This window comes from Trachemys scripta, chromosome 2, assembly GCF_013100865.1.
Source record: "Trachemys scripta elegans isolate TJP31775 chromosome 2, CAS_Tse_1.0, whole genome shotgun sequence".
NCBI lineage: Eukaryota > Metazoa > Chordata > Testudines > Emydidae > Trachemys > Trachemys scripta.
This window is the reverse complement of record NC_048299.1, coordinates 87598394-87617089: the sequence shown is the minus strand read 5'-3', so window position 1 is coordinate 87617089 and position 18696 is coordinate 87598394. Positions and strand designations below refer to the sequence as shown.

The following is an 18696-nucleotide window of genomic DNA, read 5'->3' as shown; positions in this document are numbered from 1 at the left end:
AACCCCCGCCCCCCCCCCCCTCCAGCGCCATGCCGCCGAAGCCCCCGCCCCCCAGGGCCGCGCCACTGAAACAAAAAAAACCCCTCTAGTGCAGCCCCGCAAACAAAAACACCGCAAGCGCCCCCCCCCCACCCCAACATTGGCTGCCCCTTATAAGGTGCCGCCCCAAGCACGTGATTAGTCGGCTGGTGCCTGGAGCCGGCCCTGGTTCCCAAGTACTTGTGCATCTTCAGTAAGTGCCTCTTGCACACACAAATATAGAATTGGAAGCAGACAGATTTGAAAATTGTCCCCAGTGTTTTTCTTGAGAGTGAGATGAAGAGTTATCAAGCCAGAACTGTTTTCACCTTGGTAGCTAAAGCAGATTTACTGTAAGTAGGTCAAATATGATGTGACTTGCAGTCTCCCCTGCCCCCATCCCCGCCTCTAAGAATCAAAACCTGTAAAGATTGCAGGATTTAGCTCTTCTATTGTTCATTGTTCACCTCTGGAAAGAATTATCCACATGCTGCCTGTGTATAGTTGTGAGGGTTTTTAGAAAAACACAATTGCTTAAAAAGAAAATGAACCTAATAAATTAAATGGATTGCAGCAGCATGTAGGTTTCCTTACTTTATGCTTTGACCTTCCTTTGTTAACAGTTTTTCATCAACAGTTTTTCAGCAGGAGCACAAAGGACTTGTGCATTTGTCTTTGAAAGTGTACCTCAGATTGGTAAAAGCTGAACATTTACTCTGTCTTCTCACAAGGAAGAGATGGGGCGATTTTTCCAGGCCATTATTCTTCCCTTTTGTGATTTTTTTTAACACTTTCACAAATCGAAATGGAAAAGAATAGAGTGCCATATATTGAATGTACAATAGAGCTTTCATCTGCATAGTGTCTTTCATAGAAACTGTATCCTAAGACGTATTATAGAGATAAATAAGAGCAGAGGCCAGGAAAATATAAAGGCTGTATCTGTTTTCATGAAAGTTCTGTACTAGCAGCTCTTCCTGCTGCTAGGAGGGTTTATATCCTGCTCCCCACTCTCCTTCTATGCATGTGCCCTCCCCTGACTCCTTTCCCCATCACTGGATTCTCCCCTGTAGCAGAGGGATCCCAAGTCATGTCTGTCTTGCCATGGGGATGATTCCTTCCAAACTCTGTGAATAAAAAAAATTAAAAATTAAAATGTTGTCTGAGGTAAAACCTGGAGGAGATTGACTGAGGCCCAGGAAACCCAGATTCACCTTGTGAAGTTTCTAAAACAGCATGTGTTTGCGCTCTACCCTTCCCACAGATCCTAGGGATCAGGGAGAAAAGAAGGCTTCAGCCCTGAGGTACATGATCCCTTAGGTAGTTATGCCTAGCCTCCCATCTCCCCCATAGCATGGGCCCTTAGGAACCAGGCAGCCATAGGCTCCTTTGCCCACAGACATCCTGCTTTGGAAGGGTCCATGAGATGGGTGCAGATGTTAATGCTGCAAGCCAATATCTACCATTCCCATGGTGCTGTAAGTATTGTATATGCTGTAGTTTGTGAAGCACTGTGGGGCCTTCAGAATCAGAGGTGATATTACAATATATGCATTTAAAATGTTTCTACTAGTCTGAAAGTGTTTATGGTTCTACTCTTCTTCTCCATGTTAGGGATCGGAAATATCTCAGAAATAAGTAGCAACTTTTTAAGTGTAACCACTGTATAAATGTACGGTATTATCACTAACTGGCTGATGCTCCAAATTGAGAATGTTGTTTGATTCTGTGGATGGGATTTTATTTGGGAAAGCAAAACAGTCTCAACTGCTTTTAAATTTCCTTTCAGAAATCATTTTCTAATCTCCCAGTGGCTCTTACCAATGAGCTTGACTGGCCTCATTTCTCAGGGACCACTGGATTTCTGAACTCCACAATTGGGTAAGCTCATAGAAGGACTAAGCCAAGTTTTAGCAAGCCTTGATGACAAAAAAAAAAAAAAAAAAAAAGGAAAAAAGAAAGATGTGGGGAGGAGAAACAAAGCAAAGACCATTGGAGAAAAATCCAATGTTTGAAAATGGAAAAATAAAAGTGCTGGCATGCTCTGCCTCGTCTCTTCCTAAAATCATGATTGTCTCGAAGATTTTTCCCCACACACTCTCTCCTCTCAAACATTTTCACTAATGTGTGGGCTCCCAGACCAGCCTCACCTACTCCTTCAACTTTGCTTGCTCTCCACTCAGTCTCTAGAGATGGTGAACATAATTTATTTGAAAAAAAAAAGATTAAATTTTCCTTTTTTCAAAACCAAAAACTTTAACATAAAGCTCTTGGTACACAGCCCTGCCCCAAAATTTAATTCCAAAATTTTAAAATGTGGATTTTTTTGGATTTGTACTTTTTCTCCTTCCTGTTTCCTCTTTGCCACTGAATGAATGATGTCTGTATTTTTGAAGAGTTTTTCGCTTTTTCATTTTTCTTTTCCACTCTGCAACTTTTGCAAGTCTTCACCTTTGAAAAAATTATAGTGAAAAAGGAAAAGAAAAGCCACTCTGTAACTTTTACAAAGTTGGAGATGTTTGGAAAAGTAGAGTACTAAAAGAGAAAATGAAAAAGTGGGGATTTTGGGGAGGGAAGCCCTTGACCTCATTCACTTTATTGCACTGAATGGCAAAAAGTTGAGGAATGGGGGCAACAAGAGGAACAAAGGAAGGAAAATTCAAATGATTTAGAAAAAGTATTTCACAAAAAATTAATAAATGCAAATGAAAAATTGTTCTATTTTGATCCCTGTGAAATGGAAACAACTTCAGATCGTCAACATCTTTCCTGAAGTTGTTTTTCCATTTTTTGACCAGCTCTAATAGGCTTCCATATGTGGTATGGAGTGTATAGGGGATAGCGTAATGGACACAGAGCAGCTCCACTACTGCTTCATGCCCTAGAGCAGTGGTGGGCAACCTGCGGCCCATCATGCTAATCCACAGGCGGGCCACGAGACAGTTTCTTTACATTGACTGTCCGCAGGCACGGCTGTCCCCTGCTCCCAGTGGCCGCGGTTCACTGTTCCCGACCAATGGGAGCTGCAGGAAGCAGCGCAGGCCGCAGGTTGCCCATTACTGCCCTAGAGCATTGACTCTCAACCTTTCCAGACTTCTGTACCCCCAAGTTTCACCTCACTTAGAACCTACTTGCTTACAAAATCAGACAAAAATACGTGTCACAGCACACTATTACTGAAAAATGGCTTACTTCCCCATTTTTTCCATATAATTATAAAATAAATCAATTGGAATATAAATATTGTACTTACAGTTCAATGTACAGTATATAGAGAACTATAAATAAGTTGTTGTCTGTATGAAATTTTAGTTTGTAAAACTAGGCAAATATTTAGATATTTGGAAGACCTCTGTATACCCCCCTAGGGGTACACGTGTCCCTGGTTGAGAACCACTGCCCTAAAGCGGCTGCTCAGGGTGCGTGTAGTAAAGTGGTCATGATAGGGTTTATAATGCCTAAATTATTATGGGAGGGAGTCCTGCTCCACTCCCACACCCTCTTATTTCCTGTTTAGTCGGTCTGAGGGTTTTTTTTGTCACCACTTTGTTGTAGTATAGTTAAATAAATAGCAAGGTCCCAGCCTGCAGTCCTGTGAGTAGAGTTATTTTTGTTGCACTGAGTGGTCCCTTTACAAAACTAGGGACTTGGAAAAAAGACGTAGGTCTAGGGGTTAGCATATATACGTTTGGATTCTGAGTGTCATGGTTTATTCCCATGTTTTTAATTTACATATCTACTTTAAAATAATTGGGCTAATATATATCTGGAATATGTAAAAGCAGGATTGAAGCAAAGCTAACTAAAATCCTATGTAAACTGAATTTAAAAACTGGGTCAGTATGCTGTTTTCTAGGAAGCATTTATGATTTATATTGATTAACAAAATATTGCATTCTTTGCTTTGCTTTCCACCTCATGCTGAAGGCTGTACAAATTTAATGTATTACTTATATAGCCTCTTTCATGGTTAATGGTCAGCATTATCACATTTCAAAGTAGGTAATATTTTGTTTTTCATTCTTGGTTTCAAGACTTGTCATGGCTTTACATTTATCTGCATTGTGTTTGCCATCCTTTATCCCAAATTCCTCTACATCTGAGTTCAAACACAACTTCAACAGCCCCAGTAGGGATCAACAAGTATCAACAAGGGTTCTAAAGGGCGATCTTTTTATCAGCTTTCCTTAAGGCTATTCTCCTTTACAGGGATTTTTACATTTTTCTCTGCGGTACAAAGGAAAGAGGGAAATTAATCAAATACAATCTGTCTTTCAAATCAGTCGGTCCAAGTTTTAAAACACTAGGAAATGAATGTCCTGCCAATACTTCCTCACTCTTATTTACTGTTCCACAACTATAACAAGAAGCCAAAATCCCTGCGTGTCAGTAGTATTGCTTTGGCAAATGGCACCCAGCATAAAGGTTGGTGAAGCAATTATCTGAAGAATCAGTATAAACACAACTAGAAATATGGACAATTTGAAAGCTACTGTCAGCCTAGAGAGAGCTTTTGGGGGGATATCTAGATTTCCACTTAAATCGTTATATTTAAAAGAAAATTATTAACTGTAAAAAGAGGAAGCAGAAAAACAAAGGAATGTCAGGTTTGGATCTAAAATTGATTTCTGACTTTTCAAAACCACTGAGTCTCCCTGTTCTTCAGAGAATTAAATCTAAAGGATGCTAATGTCTTGTTCAGCAGTTTCAGGCTTGGGACCCTACTGTGCCACACAGCAAAGCTTTCCTAGTCATTTATGTCAGAGAAGAGTTTAAATGAAAGTCCTCAGAATAGCCAGTGCAATTTAAACCTGACAAAGGCAGTTTTACCTTTTTCTCTCCTATGGGCTGCTCCCTCTGGCTACTTGGTTTTTCCTTACCCTCGTTAACCCGCTGATTGCCTTATCCTGCCTTTCTGTCCATCTTTTAAAATTGTTGTATGCGTCCACATTGTTATAGTCTGACAAATCTTCCCCAAAATGTTAATTTGAATCTCTTCCTAGAATTTTAATAATCAAATTGTCAAAATTATCAGACGCCATTGGCTTAAATTATGCCAAAATTCCAAAATTAAACTCTGAGGGATGTGCTTAATGGCATAGCAAACAAAACATGCCAAACAATGCAAAATAATGGTCCAATCCAGCAAACACTTTGTAGTCCCATTGCCTTCAGTGGGACTACTATTGATAAAAAGTATTATACTTAATAGTAAATACTAAGCCCAGTAGATAGTGTATACAGAATTGGGATCTAAAACTGTTCAGAGAACATATTGTATATTTTAATGTATTTTTAATATGTAATCTGCCAGCCCTTTTCTTTAAAGCTAGCCATGGTTTCATTTGTACCATATGTGTTGAGTGCCTTTTGTTAATGTGTTTCAGAGGCTGGACAGACTCTCTCTATCTACGTTTACGAAGAAGAAACCGCTGCAATCACAGAGACTTCCAGAATATTTCCAAAAATGGTACTATAACCTCATTTTTTCCATAGATGAAAGTTTGATCTTGATGTTGAATTAATGGGTACGGCTCAGGAACGCTATTCAGAATAATGCTACATAACTGCATGCAAGAATTGTGGAGAAGTAGTGAACAGGATCTATTTAACACAGTGTCTTTTCTCTTTGGTTCAGTCTCGCTATTGATTCTGAATAAGAACTTATTTATGCTTGATCTCTTTCATCTGCTCTATGACTAATGAATGACTTCTGCCTGATTCATAATTGATGTGTTTCACTATAACTCTAACCTGGAATTCATTTTTCTCTGTCTAAATGTTTTTTCTAAAATTAAAAAAGTTTAGCTCTTAACACTGAAGTTTGCATTGAGGTTCTATGCCTCCAGAATTACGAACTTTAGAAATTGGTGCTGGATTGGAAGTTCAAATATGTCCTCCCTCACCTCCCATGGCCATTCTACATCAGTGATAGAATTAAAAGCCTGCTTGTGTGATACAGAACACCACCATGTTCTGAGTTCTGGTTACAGAATTGGTAGTGCCTGACATGGTTGGAATACCATTTGGTCCTGCAGTGGAGATAGAAATGAATCATTCCTGAATTGTGCTATGACCTATGATTAGGTCCGCAGTCACCCTGCCTTCTCAAGGCAGGTTGGCTCATGCATCTTATTTCTGCTCTAAAAAGAAGCAACATGCCTTCCTCCCGATCCCTGATTGTGTGCTGCACCCCCATTGTGGCATTCAGGTGTGCGCTAGGAGGTATTCCTGCCCCATGGTACAGGGATGTTCTGGAGATTAGATGCTCTGTTTGCAATACAACCCTTTATTTACGGAAGGCTGTTGTAGTACAGGTCAGACTTTTGTATAGTGTATACATAATAGAGCTATTTAAGGTGTCCTGCTGGCCTAGGGGATTGGCACTCAGAGGGTTAGAGGGCCCAGGTTCAAATCCCATTGGTCCCCTGAGGCAATGAAAATTGTCAGATAAGATGATCACAATAGTCCCTTCTGGTTTTATAATCTGTGCAGATAATATCACCTCTCTATAGCAGCTTTATGTTCAATTTCCCTCTCTTTCTCTGGCCTCTCTTCTTTTTTTATAGAATCATAGAATATCAGGGTTGGAAGGGACCTCAGGAGGTCATCTAGTCCCACCCCCTGCCCATCTTGATGAGCTCTCCATCTCTCTCTTTTTTCATTTCACATAGATCTTTTACACTCATATTGCAGAAACCTGCAGGGTATATAAAATGAGGTGTGATTGTGCCAGGGTAAATTCTCTCAAGAAAACTGAGAGAAAAATTTAGGAAGACAAAAATTACAAGCGATAGAAAAGTCCCATGATGACTTCCCTTACTGTCCTCTCTTGATCATCCTCCTGACAGAGTATTGTAAAGTATTTCCTCATATGGTGTAATATTTTCCCCAAATAGGAAAATTTAAATGGACACTGTCAACATTGGTAAGGCTGAAAACTGATCACTGAGTGACAGTGGTCCCATCTGGGAGAACTTAACCTATCTGCCTAAAACAATGCTTCCTACTACTTGAAACATGAAAAGAAAGAAGATGCAAAAAATTCACGATGCAGAAATCCATTTCCTCTATCATAGGGGAATGTGCTGAGCTTCCTCAGCTCCCAGTGAAGCCACTGGGAAATGAAAGCACTTAGCATCTCCAGGAACCATGCGGCATTGTGCGGAATCAAGCCCATAACACTTAGACAAGGGTTTTCTTATCATGTGCCTCATAGAAAGATGTGTGTCATCTTTTCTTCATATTCCTAGTGTCAATATGAAAACAAATAGAAGGAAGGGCTGCTCCAGATAAGAGCTTTCAGATGGGCCCAGACTGAGGGCACGTCTTCACTACCCGCTGAATCGGTGGGTAGCAATCGATCTATTGGGGATCGACTTATCGCGTCTAGTGAAGACGCGATAAAAACGATCCCCGATGGCTCTGCCGTCGACTCCGGAAATCCACCACGGCAAGAGGCGGAAGTGGAGTCGACGGCGGCGCGGCAGCGGTCGACTCGCTGCCGTCCTCACAGCCAGGAAAGTCGACCTAAAATACGCAACTTCAGCTACGCTATTCACGTAGCTGAAGTTGGGTATCTTAGGTCGACCCCCCCCCCCCCGCCCCGTAGTGTAGACCTACTGTCAGTCAATGGGAGATCAATTTTAGACTTACTGACTTTGATGGATTTTCCTTTAAAATTCAGACTTTGGAGATTAAAAGTGAAGCAGAGAGACAAACAAACAAAAATCAGCCATTTAAAAACATGTCTATCAAAATTCAGCTGAGGAATTGTTGCATATGTAAAGTTTTTGGTGCTTAAAGGAGAGTTGATTTTCTTGATGTTGGTAGGGTTAGTGGAAAGTTTTGAGGTTTTGTTTCCTATGTTTGTTCATTTTACAACATGCAGGAATGCTGATCACTGCAGGTTGGCAAAATCCTGTGCCCCATCTGCATAGGTGGGGTCTTAAATGCATTGTGAGTGCCGTGGTTTTGCTGTAGGGGGTGGGGGGTGGAAAACTGTGAAGCATCTGCAGCGAGGCACATATCTGTGCATTCACATCTCTGTGCACAGTGGAGAAATGTCCCACAGCAGCATCCTGGGCCACAGTGCAAAGGGAGCCAGGAAAGACTGAGGGCATGGCCCGTAACAGTTTTCCTAAACATAACAATGTCCAATATCCTATAAAGCTAGAAATGGGATTTCAGTGCCATTGCGAACTGGACGGTCCCAATTTCCCAAGGTGACCTAGTAAACATTTATATCCATGGAGAGGTCTGAGGTAACAACTGTTACATTTGTAACAGTCTTAAGGGACAGAAAAACCCTTGTAAGTTATTTGTGAAGATTTTTGTGGCTCCATCTGAGCCCTGCATGGTTGGACTCATGGTCTCTAAGGCACTTGGCTTTACAGATGGAAAGATACAAAAATAGTCACACTAGAAACTATAAAAACTCTCCAGAATACTCCTAAAATAGTTTATCTGTAATGTATGTGGTATATACAGAATACATGATGGTATGGTATAAAGGCTTCCTCCCACACTCATTTGGAATGATGCACATAGCTCACGAGTGACTTCCCAACATGTTTAATACATGAGCTAGGTTAATAATTCATAACTAATCATTTTCTCTAGCAATTTCGCTTCTTTTTTCAGTTTGCAAGTGATCTGTAAACAGTTTACCAATCTAATTTATTTGCTCTTCAAAATTATTTGTTGAATAACTTCTGGAAATAATTTTTGGAGCATAGCTTATTCACAATCAGTTCATCATACTTATTCAATATCTGAAATCCTAAACTCAAACTGTTTTACGTGGATCAGTAGGTTACATGGCATATTTTTGTTTCCTGGTTGGATTCGTGCAACTCTTAGGATCAGGTTTCCAGTACAGATACTCATAATTATGAGTTGGAAATTTACTTTGTGTGTATGTTCTGCAATATTTGCTTAAAATCTGTTGTTTTGGTGAACATTTCTGCTAGTGAATTTATTTTATTAGAATAGTCATAAAGATGAACATGAGAGGGACATGAATACAGTCAAAGTGGATTCCTTTAAAAATCATCTAATAGTTACAGGATTTTGTTTTGCAGTATTCACCCACCTCTTTTTCACACACAGACATCATTGTGTGTGTATATTGGGGCTGTCAAGCAATTTAAAAAGTTAATTGCGATTAATCGCACGATTAATCGTAATGTTAATAATAGAATACCATTTATTTAAATATTTATTGATGTTTTCTACATTTTCAAATCTATTGATTTCAGTTACAACACAGAATACAGTACAGTGCTCACTTTATACTTATTTTTGGTTACAAGTATTTGCACTGTAAAAAACCCCAAAAGAAATAGTATTTTTCAGTTCACCTAATACAAGCACTGTAGTGGAATCTCTTTATCTTGAAAGTTGAACTTACAAATGTAGAATTATGTACAAAAAAACTGCATTCAAAAATAAAAAATGTAAAATTTTAGGGCCTGAAAGTTCACTCAGTCCTACTTCTTGTTCAGCCAATCACTCAGACAAACAATTTTGTTTACATTTGCAGGAGATAACACTGCCCACTTCCTGTTTACAATATCATCTGAAAGTGAGAACAGGCATTCTCATGGCACTATTGCACCTGGCATCACAAGATATTTACGTGCCAGATGCGCTAAAGATTCATATGCCCCTTCATGCTTCAACCACCATTCCAGAGGACATGCGTCGATGCTGATGATGGGTTCTGCTCAATAACAATCCAAAGTAGTGCGGATTGATGCATGTTCATTTTCATTATCTGAGTCAGATGCCACCAACAGAAGGTTGATTTTCTTTTTTGGTGATTTGGGTTCTGTAGTTTCCACATCGGAGTGTTGCTCTTTTAAGACTTCTGAAAGCATGCTCCACACCTCGTCCCTCTCAGATTTTGGAAGGCACTTCAGATTCTGAAACCTTGGGTCGAGTGCTGTAGCTACCTTTAGAAATCTCACATTGGTACCTTTTTTGCGTTTTGTCAAATCTACAGTGAAAGTGTTCTTAAAATGAACATGCGCTGGGTCATCATCTGAGACTGCTATAACATGAAATTTTTTTAACAAGCATCATCACCATGGAATCGTGTCCTCTGGAATGGTGGCCGAAGCATGGCCATGCTTAGCATATCTGGCACGTAAATCCCTTGCAGTGCCGACTACAAAAGTGCCATGCAAATGCCTGTTCTCACTTTCTAGTGACATTGCAGATAAAAAGAGGTCAGTATTATCTCCTGTAAATGTAAACAAACTTGTTTGTCTTAGCGATTGCTTAAGAAGAAGTAGGACTGAGTGGACTTGTAGGCTCTGAAATTTACATTGTTTTGTTTTTGAGTGCAGTACTTGTATGAGGTGAATTGAAAAATGTAAATATTTATAATCAAAAATAATATACACTTTGATTTCAATTACAACACAGAATATAATATATATGAAAATGTAGAAAAACATCCAAAATATTTAATAAATTTCAATTGGTATTCTATTATTTAACAGTGCGATTAAAACTGTGATTAATCGTGATTAATTTTTTTAATCACAATTAATTTTTTGAGTTAATCACATAAGTTAACTACAATTAATCGACAGCCCCATTTTATAATGTATTCAGTGTAATTATGCTATCGTTTTTTATATGGAGATATACCTATCTCATAGAACTGGAAGGGACCCCGCAAGGTCTTCGAGTCCAGCCCCCTGCCTTCACTAGCAGGACCAAGTACTAAGTGGTCCCCTCAAGGGCTGAACTCACAACCCTGGGTTTAGCAGGCCAATGCTCAAACCACTGAGTTGTACTTTTTGTTATCAGTAATTACTACTAGAGTCATATAACTGAAAGATTAATTGCATGGCTGAGTGATTATAGTGTAAATACAGTATAGTTAATGTATTTGAGTTCTAAAAATACATGAATCAAGTATGAAATCAAAGGGGTGATAATAAGCAGTTTAGTAATGTAATTAAACTTCCAGAATGGGCCTGATCCAAAGCCCACTTAAATTAATGGGAAGACTCCCACTGATTTCAGTGGATTTTGAATCAGGTCCTATTTGAACAGGTAATACTTAGCAGTTAAAAACATAATCATGGTGTAATTACACTGTATTTGCTATGTAACCACAGTGTAATAGTCACTGTATTGTAAAGCATATAATATGTGTGTATACATATATATTCTATGTAACCTGATAACTTCACTATCTGCATACAGAAAAGACTATTTGCTTCTGAAGACATTACCCCTATATCCCTAATTGTTGCTAAGAGTTTTGAACCTACCCTTATTTATTAATGCTGGGATTGTTTCAGTTTTTCAAATCACCACTTATCATATATTCCATCATCATTTTGTTCTATGATCTGGTGTATTGGTGTTTTTTTGCCTTTGACCTGAAAAGCTCAAGTACTATACCTGTTAACGTATACTCTGGCCCACTGAACATTAAAGCACCAGATATGTCACTGCAGCCTGGAATACAGTTAGAAGTTTAAAATGTTACCTTCAGCTCAGCTGTCTGGGGAATAATAGTTCACCTGGATGTATTTGAAGAAACCTTGAGCCTTTTTCTTTGCACCCTAACCTTTTAAATTGCTTTATTGTCTGGAGGGGGCAAAAAGTTCATTAAGCAATAAGACATTTGCAGCCAAGCAGCCCAGTGCTGAACGTTGGCACAACTTGGAACGTGACTCTTCCAGCACATTTCAGCAGTGCCCCTTTTCATTTCCCACATAATCTGGTGTGTACCAATCAAAATACCTATCTAGTGAGTAGCCATTAGTGACCTAATTGCAATACATAGAGCTAGTATACAGCAAGTTAAAAATACCCACCTCTGATATTAAAAAGAAAGGAAGGAAAATGTCACTTTAATTTAAGGTTACATTTACAAATTGCTTATACAGGTTTAATACATGATTAATAGAGGTTTTTTAATAAATCATCAATCAATTAGAGATGGTTATAGAGTCCAGCCGGTTAAAGAGAACACACAGCTGCGGAGACCTTTTTGAAGTGCAGGCTTTTATACATAACATTAAAATCTTTCTTTAATTTAATCAGCTTGCTGCCATTATTGTTCTTTACCTCCAAAATAGCCACAGCTACCATCTTGCTGTCACTACTTATGCTTTCTCTTATAGGCCACAGAGAGACAGAAATAGGGTGACCAGACAGCAAATGTGAAAAATCAGGCCGGAGGTGGGGGGTAATAGGAGCCTATATAAGAAAAAGACCGAAAAATCAGGACTGTCCCTATAAAATCGGGACATCTGGTCACCCTAGACAGAAATGACTTTGTCAATGTGGAATGACTGGATTGTGGACATGAGTAAGGCCTTGATTCAGTAAAGGATTTAAACACAAGCTTTAGTTTTTAAGCACTTGCTTAAAGTTACGCATGTGCTTACGTACTTTTCAGAACAGGGCTATTTTCCTGATTTTAAAGTCTAAGTGAAGCCTCCACTGCAGAATACCACAGGAGGGGTCTGCTGGTTTCCTTCCCCCCGGGGCAGAAGGTCTGCATCTTACCAGTTGGGTGAAATGATACTGAAATTCACAGCTGCACCGTATGTTGTGAAAGGTGCTGTTGGCATATTCCCATTTTTCATATGCTTGTCGCTCATAAGGTTACCAAGATGTGGGCCATTAATTTTTATTAAATTGTGAGAATGATTCACTTCTCAATTTATAGGGAAAGTTAGAAGCAGTTTGACTGTTCACAAACAAGGATGGTTGGTTTACTGGAGATGCCTGTGTGGACAAAGCAGTCAAATCTAGATTCAAATCCAGATTCAAATTTACCCAAAAGTTCAGAAGTATTTTAATCCGGGGTTTTGAATCAGATCCTTCACTATTATATAAAGTACCATTGGAAGCATGTTTATAGTGTTGGTTGTTCCTGGCACTGTTTTGTGTAGGTGGAGGAAAGGAGGTCCATGGAAACATTTTTATTCAATAAATAGAACCCAAAAGAAAGGGCATGGAGATTGTGTGCTACATCCCTAAAAAAACAAATTCACTCTAGAGATCTGTAATTTTAATGGTGTTACCCTATTTCTCTTTCTCCCACTGTGTTTGATCATGTAGGTGGTTCTTCAAAAAATCTTCTGGAGTTAATGAAAAGGTAAGCACTAAATGGGATTTGTACCCTGGGTGCAGGTACAATAGTTAATTAGAATTCTACCTTCCAGAAATAAATCAAAACAAAACAAAAATATACTGTCTGACAGTGCTGTAAGTCTTAAACCATAGATTTAATGACCTACCATTATTTGGAAAGCTGCCTATTTCTTCTGCATCATGAAGAATAAGTAATTGAAATAAAAAATTTTGATTGAATTGCCTCATACTTAGGGCCTGGACGAAAGCCCACTGGAAGTCAATGGGAGTCTTTCCACTGACTTCAAAGAGGTCTGGATCAGGCCCATACAGCAGGTTTACACTGATGTAACTCCATTTGACTTCAGTTGAGTTACTCTTGATTTACATCAGCATAAATTAATTATTAAACAGGCCCTTTGCCTTATTCTGTGAATGTAATTTCTGAAGTGTAGACTGATAAAGCTGAGTGGCTGAGGATTAACAAGCAACAACCCCAAGTCTGAGCTGAATTTAGATGAGTAGTAGGTTTGGTTTGAGTTGCCACACCCAAAGTTAATAGATGGAGGTACATTGTGGCTCCCACACCCCAGGCCAATCAAAACTGATCCTTAGGATTTTCCTGTAATAGATCCTCACTCTTTGCTCTTGTGCCTGTAATGCACAACTGGAGGAAATGCTGAGTCATTGGAGAAACAAGTGTTTCTGAGCCATTGGGCCACTTCACCAGCAGGAGAGACATGTCTGTCTCCTTGAGCATCCCCAGCCACCAGTGACTCAATTCCTTTCCCTCCATCAATGCGCTTAGCAGTTCCTCTTGGCTGTGGCTACTGGCAGCTGCTTTCAAATGTAGCTTTGTCTTCTCGTTGCTAATTGTAAATATTTTTTCACCTTTCTCCTTTTCTTTGGCAGCTGGTTTTTAAAGAGGAAAAAGTTTGACTGTAGTAAGCTAGGCTTAACCCATGCTGTGAAGTTTTGATGGATCACTTATTTCTGTGACAGTCTTTCAATAGGTGCAATGCGTGTTTCTCTGCACCTAGCCTGCTCTGCCATGGGCTGGCCCATCGCCAACCCTTTCTGGAAGGCAGAAACATAGCACACAGCAGTGGCTCTGATTCCTAGCCACATGTGGCTGGCTCCTACACAGTGAGCACAAAGTAGGGAAAGCCCCTGCACCTTGTTCCCCATATTTCTGCATCCAGGCAAGGCCAGCCCAGTTTAGCTCTTAGTAAATAGATGGGCCTTACTCATAGACTCATAGACTTTAAGGTCAGAAGGGACCATTATGATCATCTGGTCTGACCCCCTGCATGTTGCAGGCCACAAAGCCGTCCCTACCCTTTCCCTTGACTCTGCTGTTGAAGTCCCCAAATCCTGTGGCTTAGTGACTTCAATTGGCAGAGAACCCTCCTGCTAGCGATCCCTGCCCCATGCTGCGGAGGAAGGCGAAAAACCTCCAGGGCCTCTGCCAATCTACCCTGGAGGAAAATTCCTTCCCGACCCCAAATATGGCGATCAGTAAAACCCCGAGCACGTAGGCAAGAGTCTCCAGCCTGACCCTTGTTAGCCATTATACTATTTACCTGCCATGGCACGGTATTCCTTACACTGTACCCTGAGGGGAATGAACTCTGCCTGTGTTGTATCAACAGGAAGAGAAAGTCCCAGAGTTGAGGGCCTTAAGCAATCACATTCTGCTTTCAGCTCCCAGCTGCTTCAAATATAGGGGTGATAAGCAAGAGCATTCCAGCTGATCTCAGCTATCAGTGCAGTACATAGGAAGAAAAGCAGTGTCTTCATGAACTAGGACTCAAACCATATACTTTATAGGTCAATGAAAACAGAACAAGAGACTTTTGAACTGATCTTCTAATATAATGGCACGTTGTGGAAAAATGTGAATTCATGAAATGCCAAGGTTTCAGGTCCTGGGCATTGGCTAGATGCACCAATGGGGACATGTATGTTCAGTCTGAAATGACCCCCTACTAATCAGTCACTGGAATCTGATCCTCTTTGAATTTGGGGGTGAGGTGGTTTCCAATTCAATGTCTGGATCTATGGATTTCCAGGTCAGCTCCAAAGCCAGAAGGGGCCTATTTTCCAGTTCCACTTAAATTTGTGTAAGATTTTCTTCCACCCTGAATGTTGGAAATTTTTTGATAATCATGATATTAACTGATTTAATGAGATTTCTTCCATCTTGGGCGATAGTCTTGAGAGTTTAACTCTCAAGAGGTTAGCAACGTTGCTGCCAAAACCATATCCTGATTTGACCTTAAACCCAAAGCTTTAGGGTAAACCTAATCCTGAGTGATACATGCCCTCCTTGTCCAATAATTAAAATGCTTTGGTCATGGTTTTACCTGAAAGGAGAGTGCTTGATTTAGATTCTGATTGATGCAAAGAAGATGGAATAGCAGCTCGTAAAGAAGTGAAAATAAATATATCAGGGGAAAGGGGAATTATGAAAAAAAATTAAATTACCAAAATATAGAACTATAATAAAAACATTTAGAATGATTCAAACATAGCCTAAATCTAAAAGAAATACTTCACAATGTGCAATATGCTCTCACGAGCACAGTGTGTAATTCAAACTACTGTATGAGAATGGTCTTCAACATTAATATTGCTACTTATTTATTTTTTATATTTTTTAGCTTGGCTAGGAATCAACTGTTCGACAATCCAGCCATAGTTATCTATGCTTCAATTGGGAATGATGTCTGCAATGGGTAAGGCGTCAAGAAACTAAAATACCATTTATATTACCATATATATATGGCTTGGAGGCCTTTTCACTAGCGAGACATTTCAGTCCTCTTATTTTATTCAATTAAAATGTGCTTTTGTTGTTAGCAGTGCTTTTTTTATCTGTGCGGAAAAATATTAGTCACAGTTACAGGGCTAGCTGCTGCTGTGCTCCCTTTCTCATCTCTCAGAGTGCATCACCTCACAGATAGGCTTCTTGCCCTTATGTGTGTCTAGGCGAAATCACGCAATTCTTCCACTCTTAACCCAGACCTGGGGACACTATGCTATGTCGTTCAATCATTAGCACCCTTCAGCTCCAACTGGACACTTGCATTTCTTCCTTTCAGGAGCCTCTGAACAGCGTTCTTAAAACAAAGTATTATTTAGCAGTAGGAACAAAGCATGAGTGAAAATCAGATTTTAAAACAACAAGCAGTGTACAGGCATCTTACCTAAAGTCAGTACACATGTATTTTGAACATATAAAGTATTCTGAAAAATCAGGTCCCAGGTCTCAAATTCAGCGCCCAAATTACTGTATACTTTGGATCTTAATCTCTGTGCCTCAGTTCCTCATATGTAAAATGAGGACAATAATACCTATTCATTTCACAGGGCTGTTGTGCAAATAAATTCATTAAAGTCTGTGAAGCACATGTAGTGTAGTGATGTGCACCATAAGGAAGCCATGAAGAAATCAATAGAGCAGGATTTGAATAGCGTGCAATAAATAAGGCTAAAGACCACAGGTTGGACACTGAAGGAAAAAAAAAATACATTGAATAGCTGCTTATTAAGTCAACACTGCCCAACCTGTGCATTCAATGAGGCAAGAATCTGCTATAGAACAGTAGAACCTAGTACTGAGCTATTAATTAGAAAATAAAGCCATTACATTACCCAGTGGCTCAGTAATATGTCTAACGCTGTGGAACAGAAGTAGGCTATAATGAAGTTCACAGTAATAGACAAGACATGACAATGACAAATACATACTACCTTTACATGGTAATATGTAATCATAATATCACTGCACAAATGAAATATCAGGGTTTATGCGTCTTCATGCAACAGCTTAGACATCAATCTAATCCTGGAAACATACAAATGCTAGTATCTGTGATGCAGGAGATCAGACCATATGATCATACCGGTCCCTTCTGGCCTTAGAATCTATAAATTTCCTTTACTCTGCAATATTTCTTTCTCTAATTCAGGTAACCCCTCTGCTTTCCTCTGTCTCTAACATAATTTTTTATTATTTTACAAAATTATTTCTCCTCCCCAATGCAAAATTATTCTTTGCCTCCTCCATTTGTGTAGATTTTTCAAAATGCTATTTATTATTTATTCAAAATAAATATTTTAAAATATATTTTATCCCACCCTTCATCACATGACAGTGGTACTTTTGTGTGGTGAAATATTCTGTGCTGTCTGTTTCCCACCCAAAAAATTACTGGGATCAAAAGCACAGGGTTATAAGAATAAAGTCATTCTTGTTACTCTTTCTGTGAAGGGAAAGTGCTCCCACAGATCGAACTGAGCGAAAAGAAAACCATGGATTGGTTTTCAAGAAGATGTCTCTATATACAGTGAAACTTGTTTTGAGGCATCCACGGAGGTTCTACTGAATGCAGAGCATCTACTGGGTATGACTTTAAACAAAAGTCTAGACATATAAAAATGTCTTTTAAGGCAGCTTTAAATTGCAGTAATAAAGGCCTTCCAGCCTAATCCTATATTTCTCTCTTCAAAAGAGATAAATGCTGCTGTATACACTGCAGGAACAATCCTTAACCAAAGCAAGGCTAAAATGACAATATTTCCTCCCATGTGGGGAGCTGGGCAGTGAGTAATATAGGCATTTGTAGAGGGAAAAGATAATGAAATTGGCAGCACATGCACTACTTTCCCTCTAGGACCCACATTGTGGTGTCCAATCATGGGGTTAGAAAAATAAAGACAGATGGAGATTATATCTCTCTGCCTGCTGAGGTGCAAAAGTGGGACACAATGAGGCTCAAAGACCCAAAATGAAAAAAAAAAAAAGAGAGAAAATAAGTAGTCAAGAAGCTTAAAATGCTGTGGAATTATTAAATGTATTCATTCCGTTTTATATAATAAACCATTTCTACAACCTTTCATGATTCTGTATTTATGGTCTAAAGACATTACAACTGAAATGATAGCAAACTAATGTGAAATGGAGGTAATCCACTGTCTAAAATGAAGGACAGCTGAGATGTATGATGGGAATAGATGAACAGTTCATTATTACAGTGCTGCCATTACTGGCTCCACTATCTACTGTCCCAGTTCTGAAAATGCTTTATGCTCATGAACACTCCCATAAACTTCAGTGGGACTAGTCATGTGTAAATTTATTCACTTATGTAAGTGTTTGCAGGACTGGGGCATCTCAGGACTAAGGGTGAAATTTACCCCTGTATACAGGACCAGCCCAAGGCATATGAGCTATTGACATCCCACTGAAATCTGTTTCGAGTATTTAAGTGGTGCATAGGCCTTGATCTGGCCTTCTGAGGAAGGCCCAATCCTGTAGTACTCTGATGAACAAGGGCTAAAGTAGGGTTACCATACGTCCGGATTTTCCCGGACATGTCCGGCTTTTGGGGGTTCAAATCCCCGTCCGGGGGGAAATCCCCAAAAGCCGGGCATGTCCGGGAAAATCAGGAGGGCTCGGTGGTGCTCGGCCGGGGCCGGCGCCGGTGCGGGGCCGGGAGCATGGTGCCGGGCCGGGAACCAGTGGGGCAGTGCCGGGCCAGGGTCACAGTGCCGGGCCGGGCG

General features: G+C 39.7%; 1 protein-coding gene across 5 annotated transcripts in view; it reads left to right on the top strand.

The window, feature by feature from the left end:
• AOAH (acyloxyacyl hydrolase) overlaps positions 1–18696 on the top strand; it is a 112121-nt gene that overhangs the window by 60813 nt on the left and 32612 nt on the right. For 4 of the 5 annotated variants that reach the window (XM_034761210.1, XM_034761208.1, XM_034761209.1 and 1 more), the window contains exons 13-16: positions 1808–1899; positions 5406–5488; positions 13117–13153; positions 15792–15866. In XM_034761210.1, the coding sequence (XP_034617101.1) occupies positions 1808–1899; positions 5406–5488; positions 13117–13153; positions 15792–15866 (287 nt within the window). The remainder of the gene's footprint in view (positions 1–1807; positions 1900–5405; positions 5489–13116; positions 13154–15791; positions 15867–18696) is intronic. The other variant, XM_034761211.1, reaches the window with a different exon arrangement.